This window comes from Notolepis coatsorum, assembly GCF_963971535.1.
Source record: "Notolepis coatsorum genome assembly, chromosome: 20".
NCBI classification, from domain to species: Eukaryota; Metazoa; Chordata; class Actinopteri; order Aulopiformes; family Paralepididae; genus Notolepis; species Notolepis coatsorum.
The window spans coordinates 9,136,973-9,156,972 of NC_140184.1; the positions used below are offsets into that span (position 1 = coordinate 9,136,973).

Genomic DNA, 20,000 nt, shown 5'->3' on the forward strand with positions numbered 1-20,000 from the left:
ATGTAGGACTATATTATATTATCCTTATTACATGGCGTTTTCACATTCGCCGAAATGCTTGCTTGTGATTGGTCAATAGCGCGCATCAGAGGTCCGATATTACCCGATAACGGACCTCTGCCAAACAATAATGACCGCTCTGCGCAGCTGTTCGCAATCAAGCCCACTGACATCAGTGCAATCAGACACTGCCGGCTGCCGGGGAAGCTGCCGGCGATGACAGGGCGGAGCGACGAGCGGAGCCAGAACCAGTGTTGCGAGTCGATGTAAAATGAATTAGGTATATTGTTAGTAAGTTAGCCATGTAATAAGTGGGATAATGTATAGCTATACTCGATCATTGTCGCAAAATAATTGACCTTCACTGAAGTTTAAAACACCTTGCCGAGGCGGCTCGGTATTTTAAACTCTGTGTCGGTCAATTATTTTGCGACAATGACCTCGTAGCTATACATTATCCCTTACGTATTCTATGGATAAAAGGCACCATCATTGTGCAACAGATCTTCAGTTGATGAGGTGCAGGTTCTCTTCAGTTAGCCTGGTCTCTGTCAGTTAGCCTGGTCTATGTCAGTTAGCCTGGTCTGTCAGTTAGCCTGGTCTCTGTCAGTTAGCCTGGTCTCTGGTCTATGTCAGTTAGCCTGGTCTCTGTCAGTTAGCCTGGTCTGTCAGTTAGCCTGGTCTGTCAGTTAGCCTGGTCTGTCAGTTAGCCTGGTCTGTCAGTTAGCCTGGTCTCAGTCAGTTAGCCTGGTCTGTCAGTTAGCCTGGTCTCTGGTCTCTGTCAGTTAGCCTGGTCTCTGTCAGTTAGCCTGGTCTCTGTCAGTTAGCCTGGTCTCTGTCAGTTAGCCTGGTCTCTGTCAGTTAGCCTGGTCTCTGTCAGTTAGCCTGGTCTGTCAGTTAGCCTGGTCTCTGTCAGTTAGCCTGGTCTGTCAGTTAGCCTGGTCTCTGTCAGTTAGCCTGGTCTGTCAGTTAGCCTGGTCTGTCAGTTAGCCTGGTCTGTCAGTTAGCCTGGTCTGTCAGTTAGCCTGGTCTCTGGTCTCTGTCAGTTAGCCTGGTCTGTCAGTTAGCCTGGTCTGTCAGTTAGCCTGGTCTCTGTCAGTTAGCCTGGTCTCTGTCAGTTAGCCTGGTCTCTGTCAGTTAGCCTGGTCTGTCAGTTAGCCTGGTCTCTGTCAGTTAGCCTGGTCTCTGTCAGTTAGCCTGGTCTCTGTCAGTTAGCCTGGTCTGTCAGTTAGCCTGGTCTCTGTCAGTTAGCCTGGTCTCTGTCAGTTAGCCTGGTCTCTGTCAGTTAGCCTGGTCTCTGTCAGTTAGCCTGGTCTCTGTCAGTTAGCCTGGTCTGTCAGTTAGCCTGGTCTCTGTCAGTTAGCCTGGTCTGTCAGTTAGCCTGGTCTGTCAGTTAGCCTGGTCTGTCAGTTAGCCTGGTCTGTCAGTTAGCCTGGTCTCTGGTCTCTGTCAGTTAGCCTGGTCTGTCAGTTAGCCTGGTCTCTGGTCTCTGTCAGTTAGCCTGGTCTCTGTCAGTTAGCCTGGTCTGTCAGTTAGCCTGGTCTCTGTCAGTTAGCCTGGTCTGTCAGTTAGCCTGGTCTCTGTCAGTTAGCCTGGTCTGTCAGTTAGCCTGGTCTCTGTCAGTTAGCCTGGTGTCTGTCAGTTAGCCTGGTCTCTGTCAGTTAGCCTGGTCTGTCAGTTAGCCTGGTCTCTGTCAGTTAGCCTGGTCTCTGTCAGTTAGCCTGGTGTCTGTCAGTTAGCCTGGTCTCTGTCAGTTAGCCTGGTCTCTGTCAGTTAGCCTGGTCTCTGTCAGTTAGCCTGGTCTGTCAGTTAGCCTGGTCTCTGTCAGTTAGCCTGGTGTCTGTCAGTTAGCCTGGTCTCTGTCAGTTAGCCTGGTCTCTGTCAGTTAGCCTGGTCTCTGTCAGTTAGCCTGGTCTCTGTCAGTTAGCCTGGTCTCTGTCAGTTAGCCTGGTCTCTGTCAGTTAGCCTGGTCTCTGTCAGTTAGCCTGGTATGTCAGTTAGCCTGGTCTCTGTCAGTTAGCCTGGTCTCTGTCAGTTAGCCTGGTCTCTGTCAGTTAGCCTGGTATGTCAGTTAGCCTGGTATGTCAGTTAGCCTGGAATTTCCCCAAGGGGATTAATAAAGGAATATCTTATCTTATCTTTGTCTGTCAGTTAGCCTGGTCTCTGGTCTCTGGTCTCTGTCAGTTAGCCTGGTCTCTGTCAGTTAGCCTGGTCTCTGTCAGTTAGCCTGGTCTCTGTCAGTTAGCCTGGTCTCTGGTCTCTGTCAGTCAGCCTGGTCTCTGGTCTCTGTCAGTCAGCCTGGTCTCTGTCAGTTAGCCTGGTCTCTGGTCTCAGTCAGTTAGCCTGGTCTCTGGTCTCTGGTCTCAGTCAGTCAGCCTGGTCTCTACCCACCACTGAGCCATAGAGTGAGAGGGTAGCTGGGGTCACAGCTTTCGATCGTTTTAAGAGAGAGGATAATATTCTCCTAATTGGATTTATGGATGGTCATATAATGGGTGGACAACTCAAGTTATTTCCATCCAATGCTTAATAAGATGCGTTTCACTTTGTGAAGAGATATTCTTATGGCTTGAGAGGCTAAGCTTTTACGTCACTCACAAATTTGCCATTTTATGACTTAGGTTTAGGCCCTAAAGAGAATCGATTATTAACAGGAGTATAAATCAACAGATTTATGACAAAAGTTAGGTGCAAGTTTCATCGTAGCTCCACTTACGACCTTTTTTCGGGCCAATTTTGGGATTCACAACGGTCCCTTCTCGGGGGGATTCGCTCGTAGCTAAGAGCAGGATTTACGAGCGCGGAAGAGCAGTCGTAAGTCGGACAGACTGGTGCGCGGCGTGTTCTTCGGGGCTTTGCATGCACACAAAAAGCACTCTCAATCTGTCTCTCTCTCTCCCTCACCTGTGCGTCCCGTCCAGCCTGCTCCCCTGGTCTCTACGGGCAGCGCTGCAGCCAGGCCTGCCCTCAGTGCGTCCACAGCGACGGGGCCTGCCACCACGTCAGCGGCCACTGCGAGTGTCTGGCCGGATACTTCGGCTCGCTCTGCAACCAGGGTGAGTGTCTGTCTGTGCTGCAACCAGGGTGAGTGTCTGTCTGTGCTGCAACCAGGTGAGTGTCTGTCTGTGCTGCAACCAGGGTGAGTGTCTGTCTGTGCTGCAACCAGGGTGAGTGTCTGTCTGTGCTGCAACCAGGGTGAGTGTCTGTCTGTGCTGCAACCAGGGTGAGTGTCTGTCTGTGCTGCAACCAGGGTGAGTGTCTGTGCTGCAACCAGGGTGAGTGTCTGTCTGTGCTGCAACCAGGGTGAGTGTCTGTCTGTGCTGCAACCAGGGTGACTGTCTGTCTGTGCTGCAACCAGGGTGAGTGTCTGTCTGTGCTGCAACCAGGGTGAGTGTCTGTCTGTGCTGCAACCAGGGTGAGTGTCTGTCTGTGCTGCAACCAGGGTGAGTGTCTGTCTGTGCTGCAACCAGGGTGAGTGTCTGTCTGTGCTGCAACCAGGGTGAGTGTCTGTCTGTGCTGCAACCAGGGTGAGTGTCTGTCTGTGCTGCAACCAGGGTGAGTGTCTGTCTGTGCTGCAACCAGGGTGAGTGTCTGTCTGTGCTGCAACCAGGGTGAGTGTCTGTCTGTGCTGCAACCAGGGTGAGTGTCTGTCTGTGCTGCAACCAGGGTGTGCTGCAACCAGGGTGAGTGTCTGTCTGTGCTGCAACCAGGGTGAGTGTCTGTACTGTGCTTCATCCTGCAGAATGTACGCTTTGAAGAACGTTTTTGTCAGCCACACACGGGGTCATAGTTCAGGGGTCATGGGTCGTTTTGTTGACAGGAATCTAAATGGCAGGAAGCTATTATGTGAATCATTAAATATTTGGGGAGATGAATAATTATCATCATACTTCTTTGTAATAAAGGGAACCCGCTATGGCTCAGTCACCACACTCAATACGCCTACTTGACCCTTTCACTGCCACACTACAGCTTAACAAGGATTAGATAGAAATGTGGTCCAACCTACACGGGACAGTGTGATATAAAAGGGCTGCGCAATACAAAATGAAGGGATGACGTTGGTTGGGAGGGAAAGAAGGGGTTAATCACATTGTCTCTCTGACGTCTTGTCTGTATGTCTGTCTCTGCTGTAACATGGTTGTCTCTCTGACGTCTTGTCTGTATGTCTGTCTCTGCTGTAACATGGTTGTCTCTCTGACGTCTTGTCTGTATGTCTGTCTCTGCTGTAACATGGTTGTCTCTCTGACGTCTTGTCTGTATGTCTGTCTCTGCTGTAACATGGTTGTCTCTCTGACGTCTTGTCTGTATGTCTGTCTCTGCTGTAACATGTCTGTCTCTGCTGTAACATGGTTGTCTCTCTGACGTCTTGTCTGTATGTCTGTCTCTGCTGTAACATGGTTGTCTCTCTGACGTCTTGTCTGTATGTCTGTCTCTGCTGTAACATGGTTGTCTCTCTGACGTCTTGTCTGTATGTCTGTCTCTGCAGTAACATGGTTGTCTCTCTGATGTCTTGTCTGTATGTCTGTCTCTGCTGTAACATGGTTGTCTCTCTGACGTCTTGTCTGTATGTCTGTCTCTGCTGTAACATGGTTGGTTGTCTCTCTGACGTCTTGTCTGTATGTCTGTCTCTGCTGTAACATGGTTGTCTCTCTGACGTCTTGTCTGTCTGTCTGTCTCTGCTGTAACATGGTTGGTTGTCTCTCTGACGTCTTGTCTGTATGTCTGTCTCTGCTGTAACATGGTTGTCTCTCTGACGTCTTGTCTGTATGTCTGTCTCTGCTGTAACATGGTTGTCCTATGTTTTTCTTTTAGTATTGTGTGTTCAGACAAGTAATTTCTCTATCAACAGACAATAACTAACTAACTAACTATTTCAGCGACTTCGGGTCCTTGAGAAGCGCTATATAAATAAAATGAATTATTATTATTATTATTATTATCTTATCTTAGAGGTAGAGGGTAGCTGTGGTTCTGAGAGCGGACCGCTCTGTCACCGGGCCGGACGCCACTTCAGCTCCAAAGGAATCTTCTGCTCACTGGTTTATTCATGGAAACAGGAACTTGAACACAATATGGCCGGAATATATATAATATATATAATATATATAATATATAATATAGCCGATAGGCAGCCGGGTCACTCCATGCATGGAAACGTAGCCACTGTGTGTGTGTGTGTGTGTGTGTATGTGTTGTGTGTTGTGCGTGTGTGTGTGTATGTGTTGTGTGTTGTGCGTATGTGTGTGGGTATATACAGTATGTGGGTGTATGTGTGTGTGACTGTGTGTGCGTGTGTGTGTGTTGTGTGTTGTGTGTTGTGCGTGTGTGTGGGTATATACAGTATGTGGGTGTATGTGTGTGTGACTGTGTGTGCGTGTGTGTGTGTTGTGTGTTGTGTGTTGTGCGTGTGTGTGGGTATATACAGTATGTGGGTGTATGTGTGTGTGACTGTGTGTGCGTGTGTGTGTGTTGTGTGTTGTGTGTTGTGCGTGTGTGTGGGTATATACAGTATGTGTGTGTGTGTGTGTGTGTGTGTGTGTGTGTGTGTGTGTGTGTGTGTGTGTGTGTGTGTGTGTGTGTGTGTGTGTGTGTGTGTGTGTGTGTGTGTGTGTGTGTGTGTGTGTGTGTGTGTGTGTGTGTGTGTGTGTGTGTGTGTGTGTGTGTGTGTGTGTGTGTGTGTGAGTGAGTGAGTGAGTGAGTGAGTGAGTGAGTGAGTGAGTGAGTGAGTATACAGTATGTGTGTGTGTGTGTGTGTGTGTGTGTGTGTGTGTGTGTGTGTGTGTGTGTGTGTGTGTGTGTGTGTGTGTGTGTGTGTGTGTGTGTGTGTGTGTGTGTGTGTGTGTGTGTGTGTGTGTGTGTGTGTGTGTGTGTGTGTGTGTGTGTGTGTGAGTGAGTGAGTGAGTGAGTGAGTGAGTGAGTGAGTGAGTGAGTGAGTGAGTGAGTGAGTGAGTGAGTGAGTGAGTGAGTGAGTGAGTGAGTGAGTGAGTGAGTGAGTGAGTGAGTGAGTGAGTGAGTGAGTGAGTGAGTGAGTGAGTGAGTGAGTGAGTGAGTGAGTGAGTGAGTGAGTGAGTGAGTGAGTGAGTGAGTGAGTGAGTGAGTGAGTGAGTGAGTGAGTGAGTGAGTGAGTGAGTGAGTGAGTGAGTGAGTGAGTGAGTGAGTGAGTGAGTGAGTGAGTGAGTGAGTGAGTGAGTGAGTGAGTGAGTGAGTGAGTGAGTGAGTGAGTGAGTGAGTGAGTGAGTGAGTGAGTGAGTGAGTGAGTGAGTGAGTGAGTGAGTGAGTGAGTGAGTGAGTGAGTGAGTGAGTGAGTGAGTGAGTGAGTGAGTGAGTGAGTGAGTGAGTGAGTGAGTGAGTGAGTGAGTGAGTGAGTGAGTGAGTGAGTGAGTGAGTGAGTGAGTGAGTGAGTGAGTGAGTGAGTGAGTGAGTGAGTGAGTGAGTGAGTGAGTGAGTGAGTGAGTGAGTGAGTGAGTGAGTGAGTGAGTGAGTGAGTGAGTGAGTGAGTGAGTGAGTGAGTGAGTGAGTGAGTGAGTGAGTGAGTGAGTGAGTGAGTGAGTGAGTGAGTGAGTGAGTGAGTGAGTGAGTGAGTGAGTGAGTGAGTGAGTGAGTGAGTGAGTGAGTGAGTGAGTGAGTGAGTGAGTGAGTGAGTGAGTGAGTGAGTGAGTGAGTGAGTGAGTGAGTGAGTGAGTGAGTGAGTGAGTGAGTGAGTGAGTGAGTGAGTGAGTGAGTGAGTGAGTGAGTGAGTGAGTGAGTGAGTGAGTGAGTGAGTGAGTGAGTGAGTGAGTGAGTGAGTGAGTGAGTGAGTGAGTGAGTGAGTGAGTGAGTGAGTGAGTGAGTGAGTGAGTGAGTGAGTGAGTGAGTGAGTGAGTGAGTGAGTGAGTGAGTGAGTGAGTGAGTGAGTGAGTGAGTGAGTGAGTGAGTGAGTGAGTGAGTGAGTGAGTGAGTGAGTGAGTGAGTGAGTGAGTGAGTGAGTGAGTGAGTGAGTGAGTGAGTGAGTGAGTGAGTGAGTGAGTGAGTGAGTGAGTGAGTGAGTGAGTGAGTGAGTGAGTGAGTGAGTGAGTGAGTGAGTGAGTGAGTGAGTGAGTGAGTGAGTGAGTGAGTGAGTGAGTGAGTGAGTGAGTGAGTGAGTGAGTGAGTGAGTGAGTGAGTGAGTGAGTGAGTGAGTGAGTGAGTGAGTGAGTGAGTGAGTGAGTGAGTGAGTGAGTGAGTGAGTGAGTGAGTGAGTGAGTGAGTGAGTGAGTGAGTGAGTGAGTGAGTGAGTGAGTGAGTGAGTGAGTGAGTGAGTGAGTGAGTGAGTGAGTGAGTGAGTGAGTGAGTGAGTGAGTGAGTGAGTGAGTGAGTGAGTGAGCCCAGAACGAACACCAGAAAGGCTAGGTAGTAAAACATAGCATTAAAGTTCTGTGAGGCAAAACCTCTCATAGGAAGTTTTCTTTTCATCTTAATTCTGTTCTTGACTATGGAGATTTACATCTTTCCATTGTCTTCATATGCTTGATACAGTGTACCGTGGAGTGTTACGTTTCATTACAAATTGTAGAGCCCTCACTCATCACTGTACATTGTAAAAGTCCAAAGAGAACTGGCCTTCTTTGTCAACGCGTCGGCTTTGGTTTTTATCTACAAAGCCATTAGGTCAACTTCCTGGCTACTTGTCTTGCCTTCTGATTCCAAATCAAAGTTGTTATTATGGGCTACGATCACAGGACCACATTTGTTAATGACGGTGCCACGTTTTTATTCTGATCTTGGAAAGAAGGCTTTTGATGCTTCTGCTCCGTCTGCATGGAATGGCCTACGTGACGAGCTTAAACTACAGGATACATTAACTCTTTTTTATATATTTAAACAACATATGATATAATCTCAATGAGTTTGTATCTGGTTAAATAAAGGTTAATAAATAAATGAAGCTAGCTTGACACAGCCGTTCAGAATGTGCCGCCCCTCTTGTCTGAGTGGAGTGAGAGCAGCCTCCTCCACTACCTTGCAGTTCGTTCAAGGGGGCTAATTTGTGGAATTCATACGTGACACGCTTGTACGCAAACCTCAGACATTTTCTGTGTCTGTGATGAATATGGATGTCAAAATATGCATCGTATGAGATCTATCGTGGTGAACCACTCTGAAACCTTCAGGCACGGTCTATCATTCTGCTCTGAGATTTATTATGTGATGGATATGGTCACCACTGCATCCTGTATGATGAAGTGGGTTGGTCTTCTCTGGCAGAGAGGCAAAATAAACATTGCTATCAGTTTATCTCTAAGGCCATTGCCAGGAAATGAACACTTTATATCACAATGTTGCTAGATTAGAACTATGATGGACCTTATCTGACCTGCTCGAATGGCTGGCTGATGCTTAATAATAATACATCTATCTTATATAGCGCTTTTCCAGGTGCTCAAAGACGCTTTACATGGGTAGGAGAGACAAAACTATGGCAAAACAAAAAACAGAACAAAACAGAACAAAAATAATACATGACAAAATAAAATAAAACCGACAGAATTAGAGGTCAAAAGCAAGATTGAAAAGGTGAGTTTTGAGGGCTGATTTAAAAGATGTCCGGGTGTTTGCATCACGGATATGGCTGGGGAGGGCATTCCAGAGGGAGGGGGTAGCAGCAGCAAAGGCCCTGTCGCCCCAGGTCCGGAGCCTGGTCGTGGGAGGTGTTAGGAGGTTGGCATCTGCAGACCTAAGGCGACGGGTGGGCGTGTGACGGTGGAGGAGGTCGGACAGGTAGGGAGGGGCAAGGTTGTTGAGGGCTTTAAATGTGATGAGTAGTATTTTCAAATGTATCCTGTATTTGATTGGAAGCCAGTGGAGGTCGTGGAGGACAGGGGTGATGTGATCAGAGCGACGGTTGGAGGTGAGCATGCGGGCAGCAGCGTTTTGGACATATTGGAGTTTATTGAGGATAGTGTTTGGTGAGCCGTAGAGGATGCTGTTACAGTAATCTAGTCTTGATGATATGAATGCATGAACCAGTGTTTCAGCAGCGGAGAGTGATAGTGAGGGGCGGAGACGAGCAATGTTCCGGAGGTGGTAGAAGGCCGTTTTGGTTATGTGGTTCACATGGGGGAGGAAAGAAAGGGTGGAGTCCAGGATGATGCCAAGGTTACGGACGTGAGTGGAGGGGGTGACAATGGAACCATCAATATTTAGGGAGAAATCCTGGGTGTGGCTGGTGAGGGATTTTGGACCGATAATGATGATTTCTGATTTATTGCAGTTTAGTTTGAAAAAGTTATTTTGCATCCATGTTTTGATGTCTGTGAGGCAGGTGGTGAGGGTGGAGAGAGTGGCTGGAGTGATAGTCTTGGTGGAGAGGTAGAGCTGAGTGTCGTCTGCATAACAGTGAAAACGGAGACCATGTTGGCGGAGAATCAGACCAAGTGGAAGGATGTAGAGGATGAAGAGCAGGGGACCAAGTACTGAGCCTTGGGGGACACCATGAGTGATGGGGGCAGCTTAAGGTCCTCAGAGTACAGACTGAACTTGGAAAGACAGCCTTTTGTTTTAATGCCCTCAGCTTCATTGAATGATCTTCAACTCTACAAATCCTATCCTATGGACAATTTAAAAACATCATTACAAATGTATTGAATTTTATCTTACTTTTTTCTCCCTCATCTGTGTTTTTATCCTATTTATTCAATTGAAGACACACGCGCGCGCACACACCCACACACACACCCACACACAGCAATGGGAGCCCATCGGTTAGGCATCTCCTCCACCTTCCTCAGTCAGTGCTGAAAGCAAAGGAACAGAAGGGAAGATCACAGGAGATGCTCACTATTTAACCCTTTCACTACCACACGACAGAAGGTTAACCTTTCACTGCCACACGACAGAAGGTTAACCTTTCACTGCCACACGACAGAAGGTTAACCTTTCACTGCCACACGACAAAGGGTTAACCCTTTCACTGCGACAATACATTAGGTTAACCTTTCACTACCACACGACAGAAGGTTAACCTTTCACTGCCACACAACAAAGGGTTAACCCTTTCACTGCGACAATACAGAAGGTTAACCTTTCACTACCACACTACAGAAGGTTAACCTTTCACTGCCACACGACAAAAGGTTAACCCTTTCACTGCGACAATACAGAAGGTTAACCTTTCACTACCACACTACAGAAGGTTAACCTTTCACTGCCACACGACAAAGGGTTAACCCTTTCACTGCGACACTACAGAAGGTTAACCTTTCACTACCACACGACAAAGGGTTAACCCTTTCACTGCGACAATACAGAAGGTTAACCTTTCACTACCACACTACAGACGGTTAACAGACGGTTAACAGATAACTTTTATGTGGCAAATATGAATGCAACTATATGTATAATCTGTTTTATGTCCTTCATATCAACTGTCTCACTTTGAGATCAAATTAAAACACACACATGCACTCTAGTTTTAGAGGAATAACATTCTATTCTCAAATGCTTCAGCTCCATGAACAAACTGAACTTCATATTATTGAATAATTGTGTATGAAGGGGTTTTGAAAGATTGAACAAATTCTCTCTTTGAAACAAATAACCTTTATTGTCTCTCTCCAGACCGCATTATTGTGACTCATACATGTCTGTAAACTCCTCCTTATTTGATACCCTTTGTAATCTACTGCCTATATAAATGAAGATTATTATTATAACACCAGAGCTGCTCACCATATCTTGCTAGATGTTCCCTGCATTAACACTTCCTTTAGCCAATCCTCAGTTGTTTACACACACCTCCAACTGTCACCCAGCCTTCAAGTGACATTTACATTTGTCTGTTCTGCTTCGTGTCTTGCATGACATTTTATTTGGTTGTTTGTTTGGTGTGTTTTAATTATTTCCCTTAGTCTTACCAGGATAGCATTTTTTTCAAACTGTTCCCTGTTACCCATTGAGAGGCCATGTTGTCCTCTCACCAGGCCATCATGGTAAATAACCCAATTTAATTAATAAATACAAATAAAATAAACCTCAGATTGTAGAGGACATGTTGCGAACAGACATTTAAAAAACACATTAAAAATCATATAAGAAAGAGTGGTACTGTCAGTTAAGTAAACATAGTGGGTGATTGAGAAGATGGGTATGTGTGATTGTTGAACTTAGATTTTTAATATATTTGTATATTGTATTGAGATGTATTGTTGTGCTTTAAGTGAACATATATGCCTTGAAACATGATTGAGTAGATGGGTATGTGTGATTGGTGTACTTAGATATTTTATTATATAATATTTTTAGATGTTATTGAGGTGTATTGTATTGTTTTATTCTTATTGTATTGTATTAATTGTATTGTATTGATTTTATTGTATTGATTTGTGTGGACCCCAGTAATAGTAGCTTATGCCTGTGGCAATGGCTAATGGGGATCCAAATAAACTAAACTAAACTAAACAAAACGTGTTCTCACCATAGCAATATAAAGTAGTCAAAACAACCTTTATTTAAAATCGTAAGCTTCTGAGGTTTCCCTCATTTACAGAAACGACGATTGTACAAATGGAAACAGTACATAATAAAAGCAATATTCACAGAAAATTAAACACAACAGAGTAAAAAAAAATTAAAAAAAAAAATAATAAAAAAAAAATACTGCTAAAACAGTTACAGGTAGTCACACAATGGTCTGAAATCATACATTTAAACATACCAAGGGAAGGGAGAACCTCCAACTTCAGAGAGAGTTGGAGGACATTCCATGAGTTAGAGGCATCAAAGGAAAAAGCTAACTTTCCTAGATCAGAACAAACTTGAGGGACCCTAAGAACCATCCAGTCATTTGATCGAGTTGAATAGGTTCCAATATTCCAATCTAACAGTGAAGATATATAAACAGGTTGTTTACCAATAAGGGCTTTAAAAATAAATAAATAAATAAATACCAGTGTTTGTTGCGTCTTTCTGCAAGAGAAGGCCAACCCTGAGCATCCTGACCGGCAACATCACCTCCTGGTTTGGGAATAGCACTGCACAAGACCGTAGCAGACTACAAAGAGTGACACGTTCAGCCGAACGCACAATTGGAGGGGGGCTTCCCACCCTCCAGAACATTTACAACAAGCGGTGCAAGGGGAAGGCTAAGAGAATTATTAAGGACTCGAGCCACCCGAACAACTGCCTCTTTGAACTGCTGCCGTCAGGCAAGCGATACCGGAGTCTTATGGCGAGCACAGAAAGACTCAGAAGGAGCTTCTATCCCCAGGCCATCAGGCTGCTAAACGAACAATAATCGCTAAACGAACAATAATCACTATGCAACAACCATCAAATGCACACAGCACACACACCCACACGCACACACTCACTCAAACAAACAACACACTGCAGCACCCACTCTCCACACTTTAGATCACACAAACACACTTACACTTTATATTTATTGATAAAGGATTTGCACTACAACTCGTACACCTACTGTGAATTGTACCTAAACTGCACCTCGTCCATTTATGCCTTGCACTATATAGTATTGTATATTAGTACACTGCACAGTATTGTATATTGTATGGTAACTACGTCTACGAACATTGTACATATGTCTAAACTGAACACTGTGACCTCTTTTTTTTACTTCTAATTTTTACTATGTCTTTATTTCATACTTATCTTGTCATGCACAGTCTCTGGAGCGCAACAGTAAGAAGCATTTTGTACAAAAGTATTCTGTACTTCTGTATGACAACTATTAAAGAAACTTGAAACTTGAAACTTGAACCCACCCTATCATACAGGACACAATGGTGAGTATCTGTCACCAGTGATATGCAGAATCCAGAGGTTTAAGAGTTGATGCCGCAGCATGCCTATAAATTACATCACCATAATCCAAAACTGATAAGAAGACTGATTCAACAATTCCTTTTCTACTAAATATAGGAAAATTGGATCTGTTTCTGTACAGGAAACCAATTTTCTGTCGCAGTTTAGAGGCAAGATTGTCCACATGGAACTCAAATGTAAATTTCTCGTCGAGCCACAGGCCAAGATATTTAGTAAAGGGGAGGGATGAGCAACCAGTGCTGCGGTTATTAAGGTTCTCCGTTCTCTGCTTGTAAATGATTCCTGAATAAATTATGCAAAAATAATACATGCGTGGCAGTCATCGGTGGCCGCTATAATGTACATCCAGCTGTTCCTGTCAGCGTTGCACTTTAGCTGCTTTCAGAAGGTGATTAGGCCCAGTGGGGAGCGTGGTCACCAGGCCTCACTCCTGAACCAATAGCAGAAACCTTTACAAGGTGAAGTGAGGGAGGGCGGTTAGGTGGTCGAGCGGAGATTGCGTTCGTCACCAGCCCCGGAGCTGTGAGCTTGGTTCGCCTGTTCGAATCCAGCTCACAGCTCCGGGGTTGTCACCAGCTTGGCTGGCCGTCTGCACTGATACAATTGGCTGTATCAGAGGGTGGGAGAAGCTGGCGGGGTGGGTCCGGGTCGTTGTAAACAGCGACTCCTACAGTTCGGTCGGGGCGCCTGCTAAGCGCGGATTGGACGTGAGGGGGATAGTGTGGTCCTCCCACACGCTACGCCCTCTCAATGAGAATCCGCGCTGCCAGGTGAAAAGAAGCGGTGATTGGCTGGACGTGTGTCGGAGGAAGCACGTGGTAGCCTCCACTCTCCCAAAAATGATCTGACTGTGGGGGGTAAAGCGCAGCGACCAGGAAGGGACTGGGAATTGGCATACGACTAACATTGGGATGGGAGAAAATCGGAGGAAAATGGAGGGGGAAAAAGACCAAAAAAAAAAAAAAAAAAACAAGGTGAAGTGAGGGGGCAGAGTGGACTGTGACTTTTAATATAAGGTCTATGATGAGCATACTGTACCTTCACAAGATGCACTGTTTTGAGTTCAAATGAACCGGCTAGTATCAACTTTGTCAAATGGAGTGCCTTTAGTTACTGTTATTATTGATTGTTTCCGGCAGAAATGCGTAAAGGGAAGTAACTACAATACAACGTTACATGGGGGCCGACGATTCCCGCTCCTCCCGGGCAGCGTGTCGAAGTGTCCTTGAGCAAGACACTTAACCCCTAATTGCTCCCGATGTACAGGTTGGCACCTTGCATGGTCGCCTCCGCCGTTGGTGTGTGGATGTGTGAACGGGTGAATGTGAGGAACACAATTGTAAAGTGCTTTGGATAAAAGCTGTTCTATAAATGCACCATTTTACCATTTCTTTTGCATTAACTCATTCAGCGCCAGCCATTATCCCCATCCTTGTAGTCAATGGGCCACGCTTTAAAAGATAGGCATTTTCACTGTGCGTCACGATGTTTGCAGGGCTATATCTATATTCTATATTATAGCTATGGAGACAATACTATGGCTCATTTGACAGTCACTATCTCTCGTCCAACATGTAAAAAATAGTGCATTTTTGTGTATGTATACGTTCGCGTGTTATCCTGTGGTGAATATTGTATAGTTTCAGAGTGATCCGGGCTAATTCCTGGAAGCTGAGTTATGGAACGCTATGTGCATTTTGCATGAAATGGGACAAACTATGCATGAAGTGTGCTGGACGTGTTCCAAGGGGCTCGAATGAAGCCTTTCACTTGCCCGGGTACCATTTCTCTGCCCGGCCCATATATAATGTAACACACAGTGTGAAATAAGGTTTCAAAGGGTAGGCGATACTGCCACCTAGCAGGATTTGGCCGGCATTGCAATCTCGGTGTCTCAGAATGAGTTCCAATGATACAACGAGGTCTGTGAGACTGTATAGAATAAAATAATCTAATAAAAGAAAAAACGATGAAAACTATCAAAAACCTGACTATACTCTGGTGTTGGCGCTCAACGCATGGCGAGATAACCCGACTATAGTCGTGATTGGCCGTGAATGAGTTAAGGGAGGTGTTGTTGTTGTGGTTAACTGTCTGTAGTGTGGTAGTGAAATGGTTAACCTTCTGTAGTGTGGTAGTGAAAGGGTTAACCTTCTGTAGTGTGGTAGTCAGTGTGCGAACCATACCATGGTCTTCGGGGGAGCTCATTATCTTCTTTCGGGGGGGGGGGGGGGGGGGGGGGGGGGTCAGCAGCGCTGCGCGTGCTTCACAGGGAGGACTTTACTGTGACGCTTGCTGCCATAGGCTATAGGAGTAACATTACAGAACCACACATAGTCCACAACACACAGGTGTCTGCATGCATGATGAAGACGCACGTATTGACATACACATGCTCAGATTAACCCCTCTGATCCAACACTAAAATTCACACACAACAGTCCTATTTACACATAAACACACGGATGAACCAATACCGAACAACAAGTCCACGACCAAACACATCGAGTCTAACATTATTATAGTAGGCATATGCAACATTATCGCCACCCACCTGATGGTGACACACAACAGTCCTATTTACACATAAACACACGGATGAACCAATACCGAACAACAAGTCCACGACCATCGAGTCTAATATTATTATAGTGTAGGCATATGCAACATTATCGCCACCCACCTGATGGTGAAGATCTGCCCAATTCTCAAAATCTGCATGTCACAGAAGTAGTCCCCGCAGCAGGCTGCTTTGCCTTCTTTGTAAAACCAAAATTGGTTAGAAGGCTTACTTCTTTGAACTTTCGACATTATCTGACCTGAATACCTGTATTTTGGTTTTTTTAAACGGCGGGTGAAGTTTTATTTGTGCCTGCAGGCTGCAGCGCCGCCACGCTTTGAATGGTAAACGCAAGAATAGCCATCTATTACGAGTAGGGTATATCTGCAGTGCCGCAACCCCATAGAGTTATGCTATTGTCTATTATGGTGAATTAGTGCGCAAATCATTAATCATACATCAAAATAGCCTAATTGTATTATTATACACGATGATGACGATACAGAAAATTACAGAAAAATGAGAAATGCATGGCAAAAATAGCATTTATTGTCAGTATTTTAGAGACCCCCCAAAAATTCACAAATCATGTTTTCAGGGGAGCTGATCTCTCATATAGGGCAGCCATGGCTCCCCCAGCTCCCCCATGATTCACCGAAAGATTAACCATCTGTAGTGTGGTAGTGAAAGGTTTACCTTCTGTGGTGGTAGTAAAAGGTTCACCTTCTGTAGTGTGGTAGTGAAAGGGTTAACCTTCTGCAGTGTGTTAGTGAAAGTGTTAACCTTTTCTAGTGTGGTAGTGAAAGGGTTAACCTTCTGTAGTGTGGTAGTGAAAGGGTTAACCTTCTGTAGTGTGGTAGTGAAAGGGTTAACCTTCTGTAGTGTGGTAGTGAAAGGTTAACCTTCTGTAGTGGTAGTGAAAGGGTTAACCTTCTGTAGTGTGGTAGTGAAAGCATTAACCCTTTGTAGTGTGGTAGTGAAAGGGTTAACCTTCTGTAGTGCGGTAGTGAAAGGTTAACCATCTGTAGTGTGGTAGTGAAAGGTTAACCTTCTGTAGTGTGGTAGTGAAAGCATTAACCCTTTGTAGTGTGGTAGTGAAAGGGTTAACTTTCTGTAGTGTGGTAGTGAAAGGCTAACCTTCTGTAGTGTGGTAATGAAAGGTTAACCATCTGTAGTGTGGTAGTGAAAGGTTAACCTGTAGTGTGGTAGTGAAAGGGTTAACTTTCTGTAGTGTGGTAGTGAAAGGGTTAACCTTCTGTAGTGTGGTAATGAAAGGTTAACCATCTGTAGTGTGGTAGTGAAAGGTTAACCTGTAGTGTGGTAGTGAAAGCGTTAACCTTCTGTAGTGTGGTAGTGAAAGGTTAACATTATGTAGTGTGGTAGTGAAAGCATTAGGCTAATCATACATCAAAATAGCCAAATTTTATTATTATACACGATGATGACGATACAGAAAATTACAGAAAAATTAGAAATGCATGGCAAAAATAGCATTTATTGTCAGTATTTTAGAGACCCCCCAAAAATGCACAAATCATGTTTTCAGGGGGGCTGATCTCTCATATAGGGCAGCCATGGCTCCCCCAGCTCCCCCATGATTCACCGAAAGATTAACGTAAGGTTAGAGTACTGGCTAAGCGTCCCGCTCTTAAGCCTATCGAGATATACCTCATCTCATGTACCTATTGTACTCCATCAACGAAAAAAACAAGTACACCTACACCTGCCGGGTCCCGCCCCTATGGATGCGTAGCCTATAAGACAGTAGGCATGGTCACCAAACACTCTTCCTCGCCAAAAATCCCGTTTCCAGTAAAAGATCCCTCAAAAGGGAACTCAGGGCCGCTTAAGAGCGGGACGCTTAGCCAGTACTCATATAACTAGGTTATATACATAACCTTATGTTATATTATCGTACTTGGCCATTGCGTCCCGCTCTTAAGCCTATCGAGATATGGGTTAGAGCGGACGCGAGGCCCGACAGATGCACCCCCTGAGGACCCGTAAGCCCACATCAAGGGGTTTGGGGAGCCCCGTCACCCCATCCTTCCTAATGAAGGGGGGGCGCAGTCAACTCCACCTGAGTGCAAGCAAGAGGGAACTAGAACCCCTTGAACACACAGCACAGGCGGAACCACGTGTGACCTAACACACTGTGGCCCATACCCACACACTCCTGCTACCCTACCAAAGGACGGGAAGCAGGAAAGGCCACAGACCCCAGAACCGCCTGGGAGACAAAACCCCCGGTCATGTCCATGAGGCAAAACCTTACAAAGGGGCCCGGGGAGGACCATGAAGCTGCAGCACAGATGTCCTCCACCGAGGCCCCACCCAGGAGAGCGGCAGAGGCAGCCACCCCACGAGTGGAGTGCGCCCTGACGCCCCCAGGGGGATCCTGCCCAGCCAACGTGTAGCAGAGGGCAATGCCCTCGCACAACCAATGGGACAGGCGCTGTTTCGACAGTGCCTTACCGGCACGAGAACCACCGTGACAGACAAAAAGCTGATCGGTGACCCTGAGGTCCTGAGTACGGCTGAGGTAAATTCCCAAAGCACGGACCGGACATGACAGGTGAAGGCCCGCATCTAACTCACTAGCGTGAGGAGGCGGATGAAAACGCCTGAACCACAATATCCCTGGAGCGGAAGAACTCCGGATATTTTTAGGCACGAAGGCAGGATTAGGCCGCAGAGTGACACCGCAATCGGAACGAAAGACAGGCACTCTGGTCGTACCGAGAGAGCACAAAGCACACCCACGCGTTCAGCGGAGGTGACGGCCAGCAAGAACGCGGTCTTGAACGACAGCTGTTCCAACGGCGCTTGCTCAAGAGGCTCAAACAGGGCCAAGGACAAGCGACCGAGGACCAATTGAAGATCCCAACTCGGAGCCAAAGAGCGTAGCACCGGCTTAACGCATCGAGCGCCAAGCAGGAAACGCTTCACAAGAGGGTGGCTGAACAAGACATCCCCCTCAAATCCCTCATGATAGGAGGATATAGCTGCTGCATATACCCTCACCGTCGAAGCCGACAGTCTATCAAGGAGAGACTGGAGGTAACTAAGGACAGCATCCAGGGGGCAGGAGACTGGGTCCCGGCCCCCCGCCTTACACCACACTTGGAACATACGCCATCTGCCCGCGTAAAGCGCAACAGCGGAGGGAGCATGCGCATTCCGGATGGTATCACCATCAGGATCAAGAACCTGCGCCCCTCAACGTACCCGTCCCAACAACTGACCTAACAGATGTATGGGGAAGAATCCCAGGCGGCACGGCATCGGTCCCAGACCTGCCTGGCTATGTCCGGACGTAATCCCCACCCGTCAGGATGAGGACCGCCCCGCGACAGTACACCTGTACCCACATTCACCCTGCCGGGGATGTGGGGAGCCCTAAGGCCGCGCAGATGGAGATTATTGGAATGATTGAGAGAAGTTGCCTCCATGTGGAAGCAGCTTGAAGTGCATCCAACCAACTAACACATCCAACTGTGTGTTATTGGCAAACTAACACATCCAACTGCCTTTCAACTAAGGCATCCAACCAACTAACACATCCAACTGTGTTATTGGAATGATTAATTGAACATTTTATTACCAGATGCAGAATGGGTACAATACAGTACGGCTCAATACACACAATTGTTAAGGGGATGCAGACCTACTTTCTATAGATGCTTCTATAGAAAGTAGGTAAAACAAATTAAAAAGTTTTCTTTGCCCTATAGGAAAAAAAAGTTTTCTTCGCCCTATTTTTTTATTTATTTTTTTAGCCTAAACTTAACCAGTTGGAAACCAGGCGTACAGTAATACAATTAGCAATCAACCAATCAATCAATTCAATAGACCATGCTCACTTAAAACAGCGCAGCACTCAGCTGCTCCTCTCAGTCTGACTTTCCCCCGCTGTTGCAGACAGGAGTGTGTGGGTGTGTGTGTGTGTGTGTGTGTGTGTGTGTGTGTGTGTGTGTGTGTGTGTGTGTGTGTGTGTGTGTGTGTGGGGGGGGGGGGGGGTGTGAATGTGTGTGTGTGGGGGTGTGTGGCGGTGGGTGGAGACTAGAGCCATCGCTGAAGTCAGAGGCAAGGAAAAAGAAATTGAAAAGAAAATCGCAAATTAATCAATCAATCAATCCGCGATTTTTCTTTTGTTCTGTATTGACTCATGAACCAACAATTACATCATCCAACATTGTTTAAAGGACTAACACATTCGCCGTGACAGAATCGCTTCATATTTAGTCGTTATGGCGCTATCAACATATCCATTTTGTCATCTTGCTTTCTCCCGGAGTGAGCCGGGCAGCTGGCGGAGTGATATGTGATTCGGTTGTGGGTGGGTCCTGAGCCCAGGACCGTGGATTGTTCCCAATAAAGACATGTAAATGAACTGTTTCAGCCAATCAGAATCGAGAAATTTGCATGCCGTTGTATAATGGCTTTTATACAATGGCCGATGTCATCCAACCTTATTGCTATACAATAAACACACATTAATTGAAGATTTATTGACAAAACCATCCGGCGAAAAAGTAGTTCCCAAAAAAAATAAAGAGAAGTTTCCTCCATGTGGAAGCAGCTCGGAAGTGCATCCAACTGTTCTCAGTAAGACATCCAAAAAAACGAACACATC

At 46.2% G+C, this 20,000-nt stretch overlaps 1 protein-coding gene across 1 annotated transcript in view; it reads left to right on the forward strand.

Moving 5' to 3' along the window:
• LOC311247289 (uncharacterized protein) overlaps window positions 1–20,000 on the forward strand; it is a gene marked incomplete at its 3' end in the record, with an annotated part of 277,946 nt that overhangs the window by 224,252 nt on the left and 33,694 nt on the right. The window contains exon 14 of the mRNA XM_084337648.1: window positions 2,922–3,056. Within this exon, the coding sequence (XP_084193774.1) occupies window positions 2,922–3,056 (135 nt within the window). The remainder of the gene's footprint in view (window positions 1–2,921; window positions 3,057–20,000) is intronic.